Raw genomic sequence first — 14,702 nt, 5'->3', positions numbered from 1 at the left:
ATTGTCATTACTTGATTCATTAGGCAATAATCCTACTTCATTTTAAATAATATCTGTCCCGGCTGTACTCACGTGTGTAGTCGACGTTAGCCCGACTAGTTTCGAACCCATACGGGGTCCTTTTTCAAGGGAGTCCGTTCGCGCACGCGCCGCGGTTTTGCGGCCGAAATCGCTGGCATCATCGAGTTGACATTATTTTAAACATATTATTTTTTATTAAAAAAAAAACAGTATTATAAATAAATACTAAACATGCGATGTTTTTTTTAAACTATTTTTTTTTCAATCCTGATGTAAGCCACAAAAATATAACGGTGATTTTTGTATTATTAAAAAGATAAGAACTTGAAACTTTTGCATGTCCCATTTTTCATGGGGATGGAGTTGTTAAATTTATTTTTCCTGGTTGTACAAAATCTACTTCCATCTCAGGATGTAGACTATCTTTCAGAGATCAGCTGAACTGTAAAAAAAATCGAGGCCATTTTGAATCGTGATCGAAACCATTTGTAAAGTATTTTATTTTTTAGAAGCTCTTAAAATAATAAGGAAAACCTGCCGGCTTCTTTCGCAATTTACAATCGTTTAGTCATTTAATTAACTTTAAATTAGTATGCGTACGCGGGTCGTAACGAACCCGAGGTTATCCTTCCTGGAGATCCGTGCACATTCCTTCCTCATCATCATCATCATCATTTGTGCGCGGTCTCCACTCTAAGAGATTCCCTATTTTAGTGCTAAGTAATCCATATCTCAGTAGCTATGTTAGTTGTTTGTACACACAAAGAATTCAACCTCAAGAGTTCGCATGTACAAGGTTTTGCATGAAAATAAAATCGTAAAATGTTGGCGTGGGATAGGGACTGGTAATAGGGGGATTGGACTCAAAAGTCACGTAATCAAGACAATGTGTGGAATGAGGGTACCGAACGGGCGTGGGTCGACTTTTATGGTAAGCAACTGCCTAAGTTTGGCGATCGAGGGTGCGGCTATTGGACGTCTATAGGTGATGGTCTGTGGTTGTACCTACACTATGAAAAGTGTCCATCAAATATTGATGAAACTCCTAATTTGCCGTGCCAATTTGGTATCGGCTTTGTGCGCGTGGACTATACAAATTTCAAACCTCTGTTTTACCCCTTCAGGGATTGAATTTTCAAAAATCTTTTATAAGAGGATCAACGTCATAATAGCTATCTGCATGCCAAATTTCAGCTCGACCCGTCCAGTAGTTTGAACTGTGTGTTGATAGATCAGTCAGTCTATGTTTATATATGTGTATAGAAGATATTCTATCATGAATTCTAAATGCCTGAACCATAGGCCTGAACAGATTTGGATGTAGGTATGTGGCGTTCTAACGCTATCATCCAGAGTGATAGTAGTTAAAAAAATATTTCTAAAAAATAAATATGGCAGAGCAGTCGTGTTTTTTTAATTATCTCGATTTGTTTTATCTCGTTGTTCTAGGTTAGGCCTGACTCACGACGGGGAGGGCCAGTGTGAAGCAGAAGGTCTCAGAGGTTCAGTAATGGCGCCCACTGTTCTCGCAACGCTTCACAACTTCGCCTGGTCTTCGTGCTCCAAGAAACAGTTCCATGAGAAGTCGAAGTTAGTTCCGTTGTCAGATCTCTCTCTCTCTCTCTCTCTAAACCAATAATGAATTTTTGGTGGCTAATAGGGTCCACAGCGTAAACATCCCGCCAGACTCGAGTCGACCTAAAAATAAAGTATAAATTCATCATTATCATCATCATTATTATTAATCGATAAATGTCCAGAGTTGACATAGGTTTTCTACAAAAGGATAGAAGTAAGAATTTTTCTACCATTTTTTGGGGGGAAATCCTCATGGAACCACCGCGCCCGGGAAGCTATGCAGGTTATGACAGATTCTTCCCGACTAAAACCCCACGGTGTTCCACGCATCGCCTGGTGGCTGGGCTATGAGAACAAACCCGTTCGCACAACCCAGCCAGCGGTACCTGCTGAGGACCCTCCTCTGGACCAATACAGTCCCTATACAGCGTCACAATTTTATCACCTAACAAAAATATTAAATGAAATGTTCTGCAGGAAATGGTGGTGCCTTCACGAGAGGAGCCGGGACGAGGGTGTGGAGCTAGGGGGTGCTAAGGAGCTCTCTAACTATGTGTTCACTATGGATGAGCAGTGTCGAACTGAGTTTGGCGAGGGGTAAGCTCTTTTTACCTAGTTTTTACCACTACGGGAGAGTTTGGCAATTAAAGATAGCTTGCATCTCGGGGAAGGACATAGGCTACTTTTTATCCCGGAAAATCAAAGGGTTTCTACGGGATTTTTAAAAAGCTCAATCCACGCGGGTGAAGCCGCGGGTATCATCTAGTAAGTAAATAGGTTTAATAAACATTAATGCAAGAAAGAAATTCTCAGCACCGCGTGGGCTTTGCCGGAATAACCCAAGCTTGCCTATCAAAACAATCTCTTAGCTAGAAACTAAATGTTTTTAACAAATCATGTCTAAATATTTATAAGGCAATTCCTGTTGACTTAAATCTGTACATGTTTATCGAATAAACAGAACTTCGAAGTAAATACGACGAATAGTGCATAGTATACGTTATACATAACTAGCAGATGCCTGCTACTTCGTCTGCGTGGATGTAGGTTTTTTTTAAATCTCGTGGGAACTCTTTGATTTTCCGGTATAAAAAGTAGCCTATGTCACTCTCCAGGTCTTTATCTATACCCATGCAAAAAATCACGTCAATCCGTTGCACCGTTGCGACGTGATTGAAGGACAAACCAACAAACAAACACACTTTCGCATTTATAATAAGGGTACTGATTCAATTAAATTAATCAACTTGATATCGAAGCCGTATTCAATTTCAGTCTTTATTTGCGGGATTTTTATTTGGTAAACAATTTTCTCTAATTGGTATTTTAAATCATTAAATTGCTAACAGCGTACGGATCAAATCAAAAACCTTTAATCGAATTCAGCGTAGGTAAAGAAAATATTCGAAGTTGAAAATTATTTGCGAATAGGAAATTTTGAAAATGTATGTATAGTAAGATATACTTACCTGACTGTAAACTGTCTATACCACTGCCAGAATTCTAGTTTTTGAGTTTAGACTTTAGGGGTATAAATTGGTAAATTAAATCGTTTGACGATTCAAAAGCACTTGTAAAAGCTTACTTGAATAAAATATATTTTATTTTATTCTATTCTAGGGGTCTAAGGGCTATTTGCTAATCAGATGATTAAAGTTACGTTCAGTTACGTTATAGTTACCTACCGTTAAACTTTTACCGTCAATAAAAGCAAAATGAAAGATGCACAAGTTTTGATTTGTTAACTTGTGCCAAAAAAATTACCTTTAACTTTTATCATAGAGGGTACATGAATACTGACTTGTGGAAGTATAACCGTAACATAACTTTAACTGTCTATTATGCAATTGGTCCTTTTGTCCGTGATGGTCGATAGTCTACGTCAAATTAACGTAACTACAGCGGAACGCAGAACTCAGAACTCTGGCAGTAGAATCGCTGCTCTCACAACTTCATTAGAACGGTCTTTACTTATTAATTTTATTTGTTCAAAACTTATTGAAATACTCATAAATCATTAGTTTGTTATCAAAGTGCGAAGTTATCGTAAAAGCGCCCGCATCTGTTTTGTATCGACACTTTATGAACTTTGCGATATCGGTGACGCAATGGATACTCATTCTTTGGAATGAGGAACAATATAATAGTCCATTATATCTACCACTGCACGATATTTAAATTACTAGCTGACCTGCCTGGCTTCCGTGGGGTTAAATTTCTACAGATATTTCCTTAGTGGGGGGTTTATTCTACGTTGGAGTTACTCTACGTGATCAAATCAGAAATGAGGAGTTCCGTAGGAGAACCAAAGTAGCCGCCATAGCTCAGCGGGTAGCGAAACTGAAGTGGCAATGGGCAGGGCAAATTGTTCAAAAAACTGTTAGACGTTTTAGTCCAAAGGTGCTGGAATGGCGACCTCGCACCGGGAAGCGAAGCGTCGGAAGACCCCCCACTAGGTGGACGGATGACATCAGGCGAGTCGCAGGGAGGATTTTGGAGGCACAAGATCGTAGCGTGTGGAAGTCCCTACAAGAAACGTATGTCCAGCAGTGGATGTCTTTCAGTTACTGATGATGATGATGGGGTGTTTGCGTGATAGAGAAAACCTATGTACGTACAAGCAGTCTCAAGAGTGCAACGGTTTAAGCTGTGCACTGATAATTAATTATGTGGTCAGAAAGTTTAATCTTTTATTATTGGTTTATGGTGCGGTTTTGAGACCAAAGCGTGAGGCTACACCCCCGAGGTCTGTCCTGTTCTGTCGACTTTGTCATTAATCTTCTTCCTATCGACTGTGCCAGTAATCTTCTTCATGTGCCATTCCATGCGGAATAGTTCTCCGATTGTGTTTATTCCAGTCCACTCCCTTATATTTCATAGATGCGTACGTCATTAGCTGACTTAGGGTGCCTGTCCACTGAAGCGGAGCGGAGCGGAGATGTGTTTAGTTGACCAATCAGAGTTTTATCAGATGATGGAATATAAATGTCACGTTATTTACTGACAATCTGATTGGTCTGCTCGACACGTCTCCGCTCCGCTCAACACCAGTGGACAGGCGCAGGCTTACACTAGGTACCTACTCTATATCACTTACTCAGAAAATAAGTAACGTCTGGCGTCATTGGGATCCTGGACAAGTGCAGCTCAAACCGCTTTTGGTCTAAAAGCTTTATATTTTGCATGCATACACGCAAAGCCAAGGCTTTCTCTACAACGTATTACGTAGGCCCACTACGGAAGGATTTTCAGAAATTCCACATGAGCGAAGCCGGGGCGGGTCAGTAGTAGTTATGAATGAATGAAATATATTTTACTGAAAAGGAAGCTTATATCGAGCATTGTGAAAGACTAGCCAGCTGTTAGGTATTGATATGAACGGTAGGAATTTCTCAATTGTGCTGAACGTGCCTTCAATAATTGGGAACAAAAGATAAAGTGCCATTCATTCATTTTACTTTTGATATAATTGCTTTTGTGATCACTAGTATATTGTATGGTATATTGTTGTGTAACGGTGATAGCCTAGTCATTGGCCCTTTTTTAAATTCAGATACTAGTTACCCCTTTACTGCAATCTCACCTGGTGGTGACCACTTTCATTAAACCTATGCCCCTTCAGGTTCCTACACGGTATCGTACCGTAACGCTAAATCGCATCGCGACTCGGCTTTGCCGGTAGGGTGATAACTAGCCACGGCCGGAGGCCGAAGCCTCCCAACAGACCAGAACAGAAATTAAGAAATTATAAAATTCCAAACCCCTGCCGGGGATCGAACCCGGGACCTCTTACTTACAAGACCACAGCGCTTGCCACTGCGCCAGGGTGTACTAACAAATTATAATTTTACTAGATGATGCCCGCAACTTCGTTCGCGTGGATTTAGGTTTTCAAAAATCCCGTAGGAACTCTTTGATTTTCTGGGATAAAAAGTAGCCTATGTCACTCTCCAGGTCTTTAACTATACCCTTGCAAAAAATCACGTCAATCCGTTGCACCGTTGCGACGTGATTGAAGGACAAACCAACAAATAAACACACTTTCGCAATTATAATACTTTATATCAACAGATTCTCAGTATGCAAGTCGGTGAAGGTGAAGTCGTCCTGTGCCCGGCTGTGGTGCGCCCACCGCTCCATGCCTCACGTCTGCCGATCAAAACGAGCTCCACCTCTTGAAGGGACACCCTGCGGAATAAATCAAGTAAGTATCGGGGAGTGGTCGTATCGGGCAGTAGTCGTATTGGAAAGTGGTCATAACGGACCAAAATGATTTTATTGACTGGGAAATTTTATTTTTGATTAGATGATGCCCATGCGACATCGTTTGCGTGGATTTAGGTTTTTAAAAATCCCGTGGGAACTCTTTAATTTTTCGGGATCAAAAATAGCTTATGTCCTTTCCTGGAATGCAAGATGTATCAGTAACAAATTTCATCAAAGTTGGATAAACGGCCGTGAAAAGCTAGCAGACAGACAGATTTGACATGCAAAAAGTTCCATGAGGCATGCCCGACTCCATTGGTGATTCAATCCCAAAGACTTGCCTAAATTTACACCTCCATTAATTATTTTCCCCGTGTTGTCGAGTATTTAGGTATATTCTCTGCATATATTTTATTTTTTAAGAAAATAGTAAAACTAGAGAGAACTAGTAAGAACAACAGAACCCCAAGCAGGGATCTAACAAATTTCTATCATTGATTCGAAAGAAGGATAATAAAAAAACTAAATCGGTATATCTTAAAAAAGAAAGCATCGGTTCAGTTCAGCCATATTTTAGCTATTCAAACAAAATAAATGGATACCTACTGTCGGTATTTGAACTTGATATTCCAGTCTGTGTTAACTTCAGAAGTTTCTCATGGAATAATATTATTTTAAGAGAATTTGCTTCATATGCTTTATGATCTAAGTATATGAATTCACTAAACGTTTTTAGACAGGTAATTATGACTTGTTAATCAAGTTACGGTTACTTTAATTATAATAAGTAATTTCACGTGCCCAGCTTAAATATTGCACCCAAAAAGTTGAAATTTTTGCAAAGGTTCCCTTTATAATGTAGATTGTAGACATACTTAATTATGTATACTTAATTAAAAACGAGCTGTAAACGCCTAAAGGTAAGGACGTCTCTCGGGACGTCGGGCTCGCACCTCTAACTTTTTGGAGTTATGTGCGTTTTAAATATTTAAAAATTACTTGCTTTAACAGTGAAGGAAGGAACTGTGATTGAAATTTCAATTGTACAAAAAAAATTTTAGATCATTAGTATTGGCAGCTATGCAGCGACTGTTCCTTTGGTATTATTCAAACACTTAGTCACAGCGATTTAGCGAGTCTCTGGCATTATCATCATTTGAGTCTAAAAACGTCCACTGCTGGATTTTTCATTGAGCACTACCACCCGGTCCTCAGCTTTTCTCATTCAGCCACTTCCCGCCACCCTCTTTCTATAGTCGCTCCATCATATTACTGTCTCTGGCATAATAATATAACGCTCAAACGCAACAAGTCGTCAAAAGTAATGCTACATCGAAGCTGTCACTAAAACCCGCTATTTAGATCGATCATTATTCGTTAAGGTATGATTCCGAACCACGCTGCAAGCAGCAGTGCTGCCGCAACAGTGCAGCAGCAATGTAGCGGAACATTGCCGCCGCTACTGCAGCCTAGCTCGGAATGTAATCTCATATAAGCTTATAGAGATTGTATGGGAACAGCACTGTTGCGGCCTAAAACGCGATGTAGCATCGGTGATCGCTGATGTTTAATGTATTCATGGGAAATACTAAGCTTAATAACTAATAATATATTCCATTTCGTCCAGCTTTTCATTAGATAAGTTATATAATTCTAACGTAATTAGTATGGAAAAGAAAATGAAACTACAAATTCCTCCTTAATTCAAGACTCATCATGGTTTGCGATTGATTTTTTCAAATTAATAGACTTTGAATAAATGCAATTTATTCTTGACATTGGATGATAAATTGTACTTACACCGAAATTGATGACTTCATGTTTAATAATTTTGTCCAACCGTTTGTTTGTAAACAAAACACGATTTACCCAACGACCTCGACAGTCAACTTTGTGTTGTTTTTGGCATCATCCTTATAATTTCGAAGGTTTTTGTGCCGTCATGATGAACCTGTTAATTTTATGATTTCATTTAGCCTCTCTTTGTTTAGGTGAGCTTCCTGGCGCGAGGCCAAAGGTCAGACCCGTATTTGTATGATTAATTACGTGTACCTATCTTAAACGTTGTCAATTTTCGAGGATGTAGGTATGCAGACCGCACGCAGTGGTAAAAATACAAGTATCAACAGCATTGCATTTAGATATGTGTGAGCATTACATAATATTACATCTTCTTTCTAATATTACATCAAAAAAGCTGTGATAGCCTAGTGGTTAGGACGTCCGCCTTCTAATCGGAGGTCGGAGGTTCGATCCCGGGCACGCACCTCTAACTTTTCGGAGCTATGTGCGTTTTAAGTAATTAAATGTCACTTGCTTTAACGGTGAAGGAAAACATCGTGAGGAAACCTGCATGCCTGACAGTTCTCAATAATATTCTCAAAGGTGTGTGAAGTCTACCAATCACATGGCCAGCGTGGTAGACTATGGCTAAAATCCTTCTTACTCTGAGAGGAGACCCGTGCTCTGTAGTGAGCCGGCGATGGGTTGATCATGATGATGATGACGACATCTTCTAAAGAAAATCACTACCCATGTTAACAATGGGAAAGTCTGTTTGTTTGTCCTTTGATCACGTCGCAACGCGACGGAGCAACGGGTCACCGTGATCTTTTGTACGGGTATAGTTAAAGACCTGGAAATTGACATAGGCTACTTTTATCCCGGAAAATCAAAGAGATTCCACGGAATTTATATAAACCTAAATTCACGTGGATGAATTCGCGGATATCAGCAACTAGTGGTACATAAATGAGTAACAGCAGCATCGGGCACGATTTAGAAATGCGTGAGCCATTTATACATCCTACTCTAAAGCGTGAGCAGAGCTACCTACGTTACGTAGCACGGGTACGTCTAATAACAAAAACAAATAATAACTTATTTTTACTCATTAGAAAAATATGGGAATCTTCTCAAGAAAAGGCTTATAAAGTTCAGCTCGGGAACTCGTGAATAAACACAAAGAAAGTAATCTTTGAATTTGTTCCACAAACTTCTGACTTTAATCGTTTTAAAGTGAAGCAGCTGCGAGGAATTTGAGAGAAAATAGAATTTTTCTTTCCTGTTTTCTATAGCTCGGAAGATGATGCCTGTTTAAATGGAAAAATAACATTGAATTAAATTAAATGGTCGTGATCTTTCTTCTTTATTTTTTTTGCATGTCCCCTTCATCTTTAAGTCATGCGTGCGCCCCTTTATAAAAAGGAATAGGTACCTAACAATTATTATAAACATGAATAATGATCCCCATGTCCATTCCTTACAATAATAAGCGAAATCACTGAATAGAAATAGTACTGAGGCAGTGAAAGCTTGTAGGTACTAGGAGTGTAGGTAACGACAATAGGTCCAACATTTGTAAACCAGCATGGACTTTCGGATTTCAGTCCACTCTTCGGTTCGAAGTAAATAAACCGCTGAAATATTGATACTTCTTTTCTGATACTGCTATGATCCAAGTGCCAGTATCACGTTGGACGTTTTTGATCCATTGCAATCTATCTATCTATCTTTATTTGGGCATTTACAAAGAGGAGCCCAATTCTCATTTCTGAGATTAGTTTTGGAAGGAAGAATTGAGGGCAAAAGGGCTCCAGGTCGCCAAAGACGCAAATGGTTGGACGATATAAGGGGGTGGACAGGGCTAAGTTACCCAAAGTTAAAATAGGCGGCTTTAAATAGAGAAGCTTTTCGCATGATGACCTCCAAACTTCGTTCCGAAGAAGGCACGCGATGATGATGATGATGAATCTATCTAAATTTTTCCATCAAGCGATGGAGCGAGCTTTCCGACCGGGGCACTATATACTTAGTCAAACTTGTACTGAAACGCGCAGCGTTTGCAAGGGCCTAGATGGAAAGACGACATCAAATGAGTCCAGGGAACCGCTGAATCCGAGTGGTGCATATGTCACGTCTATCCGGTGTGTGAGTGGTTTCGCCAAGCAGGCAGCTGTTACTTGGCTTGTTTTGTTGAAGTTTTAAGTAATGAATATTTCTGTTCTCTTTTAGTGGTGCGTCGACCGTATTTGTGAGCCTATGCCAGGACACGTTGTGGACAATAAGGTGGATAAAGAAGCGCCGTCCAAGCCTGAATGGAGCGAGTGGAGTGCTTGGAGCAAATGTAACGCTGACTGCGGTTACGGCCTCAGTTCACGTATTCGTCGCTGCCGGCGTAGAGGGTAGGTATCCGTACCAATCATCATCATCATCATCATCAACTGATAGACGTGCACTGCTGGACATAGGTCTCTTGTAGGGACTTCCACACGCCACGGTCTTGCGCCGCCTGAATCCAGCGGCTCCCTGCGACTCGTCTGATGTCGTCCGCCCACCTAGTGGGGGGTCTTCCAACCCTGCGTATTCCGGTGCGTCGCCATTCTAGCACCTATCCATACCAATATAACTGCAAAAGTTCTGTCTGTCTGATAGCTTTTCATGGCCCATCCGGTCAACCGATTTAGATGAAATTTGGTACAGAGTCTGCGTCCTGGGGACGGATATAATTTTTGCCCCGAAAACCAAAGAGTTTCCACGATGTTTTCAAAAAACCTAACTCACGTAAATGAAGTCGTGGGCATCATATATTTAATACAGAAATAACTTGCATCCCCGGGGAAGGACACAGGCTAAAAGGTAGCAGACAGACAGACACACTTTCACATCCATACTTCCATACTAATATTATAAATGCGAAAGCCTATCTGTCTGTCTGCTAGCTTTTCGTTGCCCAATAGTTTAACCGATTTTGATGAAAAATGGTACAGAGTTAACTTACATCCCGGGGAAGGACATAGGCTACTTTTTATTCCGGAAAATCAATGTGTTCCATTGGGATTTTAAAAACTTAAATCCACGCAGACGAAGTCGCGGGTATCATCTAGTTTATAACAAGTACCTACTAAATTTTTTATAATTTTTTTTAGTGTTTTACCTACACGTCAAGGAAATTACTAAATAATTTTAAATACATATCAAAACATACATATCACCAATTTCGTCACTGGCAGTAAGCGAGACCGTGGCCGAATGGTCAAGGCATCGGGCGCGAACCCAGAAGATGCAGGTTCGATTCCTGCCGGTAACGCAATTTTTGATATGTATTTAAAATTATTAAGTACTACTAAGTTTGGATATGGATGAGATGATGAGTTTTTCTCAGATCTACGCGTACATCGGAGACTGCCTGCGAAGGAGCCGGGTCGCAGGTCGCCACGTGTTGGTCAGGAAACGCGTGTGCCACGATTAGAGACATGCGGGCGGACGTGTGCTTCCGGCAGGCCAGCCATCTTATCCCGTACTTACACCCTGAAGGTAGTGTATAGACGTCAAGAAAAAACTCCTATATAGAAATTGAGCAGGGGGTGATATAAAATATTTATGACATTCAAGGACCAATCGTATCAGGGGTTTTCTGGGGGGAAAAAACCTAGGTAGGTACTTGAAGCAAATAGGTACCTACCTACCTATTTATCGCTATCCCACTTCGACTGCCGAGCGAGAGCGAGAGGTCGGACACAACTGGGGTAGTGGGTCTGTTTGTCTACCTGTTGCCGCTTCACGATATAACCACTGAACTGAACTGATCCTGGCAAAATTTTACACAAAAATTACATAGACATAATTTTAATTCATCACGTAGGAATTGTTTATTAAGGTAAAGGCAGCTAAAAATTGTGAATCAATAAAAAATACGCTATTTTTACTTTAAATGTACCCAAATTACCATCACAACTCACAACTCAGAATATTTAAACTTTTAAACATACCATTATAATATCGTTAGTGGCATTAATAATAATAGTCGTTAGTTATGCAACGCCAACCATTAATTCACTTCGCCGACTGAGTATACTGCTGATGACAAACCCTAATGCGTTCATGCATGCTCAATAAGCTTGAGAGCTTGCCCTTAGTGAGGGCGGTTTCAGACTAGCGTGTTTTTATCGCGCGTATACGGTCGTTTCAGCATACGTGCTTACACGCGCGCTACATACGCGCTTTAAAAAACCGGACGCGCGTATACGGGCATATTTCGGCGTGTACGCTCGAACCGGCGGTGGCCCGGTGGGTGGTGGACTGGTGGTCTCTCGCGGCTCGCGCTTATACGAGCAGAAGCGCGTCAACGCTCGTACGAGTTGAGCGTGAGCCAAAAGGCGCGCCTATACGCGCCTACATGCGCTTCCAAAAACGAGCTTATACGCTAGTTTGAAACCGCCCTCAAGCAAATCAAATAAATGCGACGCTGTCTACACTACGTTGCAACATTTTTTTTTAATAGAGAAAGCGAGCAAACGAGCAGGCGGGTCACCTGATGTTAAGTGATTACCACCGCCCATGAACATTTGCAATTTAACATGGATACAATAAATCCACATAAAACCCGGGGTTGCTATAGAAAGAGTGAGAAGGGAGAATGTGGGGGTGGTCCTGAAACCCTAGTTAAAATTTCATATCGCTGAAAGGATTTTTTTTAATGTTTTTAATAATTAATTAGTTACTATTTTTGAGGCTATAATATTTTCGAACTTTACTAATTTGGTTTTGCTCTCAAGTATGTATAAACACCTAGCACTTGCCGGCTGATACTGCTATCGGCAAAATAACAAAATAAATTATTATTAATTTAAAATTTTATTATCTTTGTAAATACGCCAGCCATTCCTTGACATTACAAATGTATGTAAATTAAAATGCAAAGAACCTCTTTACAGTGAATACTACCGGTGAATGATAATGATGAAATGAAAAATTAATTTTATATTTATCAGGTATTAACTATACATATCTATTAAAAACTTAGAGTAAACAAGAACGCTTTGATTTCTTTAACAGAATCGAAACATTGTGAAATATGGTGCGTGGACTACGCCGGCGGGGATCCTTCTAGTTTTGGACCCCTACCGGATGGAACCTCCTGTAGCTACGAGCGGCCTTTTGATCTTTGCTACCAGGTAATTATTTATTTAAAAATCGTTTACGCTTTCAGATGCGGGGTCGTCATTCGAGCACCTTGAAAGTTGAGACCCCAACGTCCATTGGTTCTTCAAACTATAGTCCGCGACAGGTCGAGATGGCAACGAACATACCTAGCTCCCCCGCTGACTCTCATATCAAGTATTTATTTATTTACTCATCACTCAATTCTAGTTTTTAACACGATTGTCCAAAAAAAGAGTGGACAATGATTTCAGGGTTTAAGTACTTATTCTTACTTTGAACAGATTTGAATGTTTGGGGACTGGGGAGGGAATCTTACATCATCCCGAATGATACTGCCTATAAATTTTTCGAAAAAATTAAATATGGCGGCTGTTTGGCGCCATTTTCAAATTTGTTTTTTTTTAACTTTTTATTCGTTTTTTAATGTATGAATGAATCGCAGGGCACATGTGTACAAGGCCAGTGCAACGGCACCGACCCCGCCTGCAACTGGTGTCCAGATGGATACTGCAACAACAACACACATTTCCATACCAGGCAACTGGGCAAAGGTATTTATGACAATTTCATCATTTTATGATAAAACTTTTTAGTATTGCTAAAATATTATTTTCTTCTATAATAAAAAGATTTGTCATGTGAAATATCTCAGTACCTTCATCCACGTGGATTTAGGTTTATAAAAATTCCGTGGGAACTCTTTGATTTTCCGAGATAAAATTTAGCCTATATGTATGTTGTTATCCAGAGTATAAGCTAACTCCATATCAAATTTCAGCCCAATCGGTTAAGTATAGTAAGAAGTAAATGGCCCTATCGCGGTTGTTTGACAGCTACAATGTCACGACCGCAATCATCTCTGATTGGTTAATGCTCGCTCACTATTGGCCACTATGCATTGTTGCTCATTTTTGCAACAATCGCACAAATTCAGCCAATCAGAACAATTGAGATTGTAATAATGATTGATGCAGGTTGTAGACAATCGCCCCGAAGATTATAGCAATTGAGATTGTAGCAATGATAGATGCAGCTTTTTCGCAATCGACCAGCCGGATATAATACGACAATGACACTACTTACATGATGTGAACTTACCGCTGGTGAGCTGTATGCCTGTATGGTCAATGGTGGCACTATGATATAAGAGTCCTTAAAGGTAGCACTAGAGGAATGACAGGAGGCAATATGGCACTTACGTGTCTATAAAATGATTCTCAGACAAAAATACAGACGGGCATAGTCGGCACCTAAGGGCATTCGATCTTGTCTGGTGGGAGGCTTCGGCCGTGGCTAGTTACCACCCTACCGGCAAAGCCGTGCCGCCAAGCGATTTAGCGTTCCGGTACGATGCCGTGTAGAAACCAAAGGGGTATGGGTTTAATAAAAACTGCCTTACCCCTTCCAGGTTAGCCCGCTATCATCTTAGACTGCATCATCACTTACCACCAGGTGAGATTGCAGTCAAGGGCTAACTTGTATCTGAATAAAAATAAAAAAATCTTATAATAAGGGTGGACTGAAATAAAAAGGGTACTTATTATGATTTATGCCTCTATTCTCGTAGCCTCCGTTTGAGACTTCGTTGGAGGGTAGATTTATCTAATAAACTCACTAGCTTTTATAGTTACGTTTTTCTCCTTCTATTGAGATAATTTTCCGGGTTATTTATTTAAAAACCGGTAAAGTGCAAGTCGGACTCACAATCGAAGGGTTCCGTACCATCGTACAAGAAATAACATTTTTTTGTGATGTGATCACAAATTCATGCGATACCTATGCACCACCCGCCCTCCCACTGCTAAACATGCAAGAAAAACCAGCCACCAAGCAAGCAATACGCACCCCCACCACGAAGCAGCACACAAATTCCAAAACACACTCGACGCACGTTTCGCCCCTATACTGGAGCATCCTCAGGAGATGTAGATTGTAGACCTTACAATCCACAA

General features: G+C 40.4%; 1 protein-coding gene across 1 annotated transcript in view; it reads left to right on the top strand.

The window, feature by feature from the left end:
* LOC117986798 (A disintegrin and metalloproteinase with thrombospondin motifs 1-like) overlaps positions 1–14,702 on the top strand; it is a 52,799-nt gene that overhangs the window by 21,720 nt on the left and 16,377 nt on the right. Inside the window, exons 6-12 of the mRNA XM_034973668.2 lie at positions 1,471–1,611; positions 2,077–2,196; positions 5,671–5,803; positions 9,820–9,989; positions 10,970–11,121; positions 12,643–12,761; positions 13,193–13,301. Of these exons, the coding sequence (XP_034829559.2) occupies positions 1,471–1,611; positions 2,077–2,196; positions 5,671–5,803; positions 9,820–9,989; positions 10,970–11,121; positions 12,643–12,761; positions 13,193–13,301 (944 nt within the window). The remainder of the gene's footprint in view (positions 1–1,470; positions 1,612–2,076; positions 2,197–5,670; positions 5,804–9,819; positions 9,990–10,969; positions 11,122–12,642; positions 12,762–13,192; positions 13,302–14,702) is intronic.

This window comes from Maniola hyperantus, chromosome 12 (assembly GCF_902806685.2).
Source record: "Maniola hyperantus chromosome 12, iAphHyp1.2, whole genome shotgun sequence".
NCBI classification, from domain to species: Eukaryota; Metazoa; Arthropoda; class Insecta; order Lepidoptera; family Nymphalidae; genus Maniola; species Maniola hyperantus.
The sequence above is the reverse complement of the archived record's forward strand: the minus strand, read 5'-3'. Positions and strand labels throughout refer to the sequence as shown.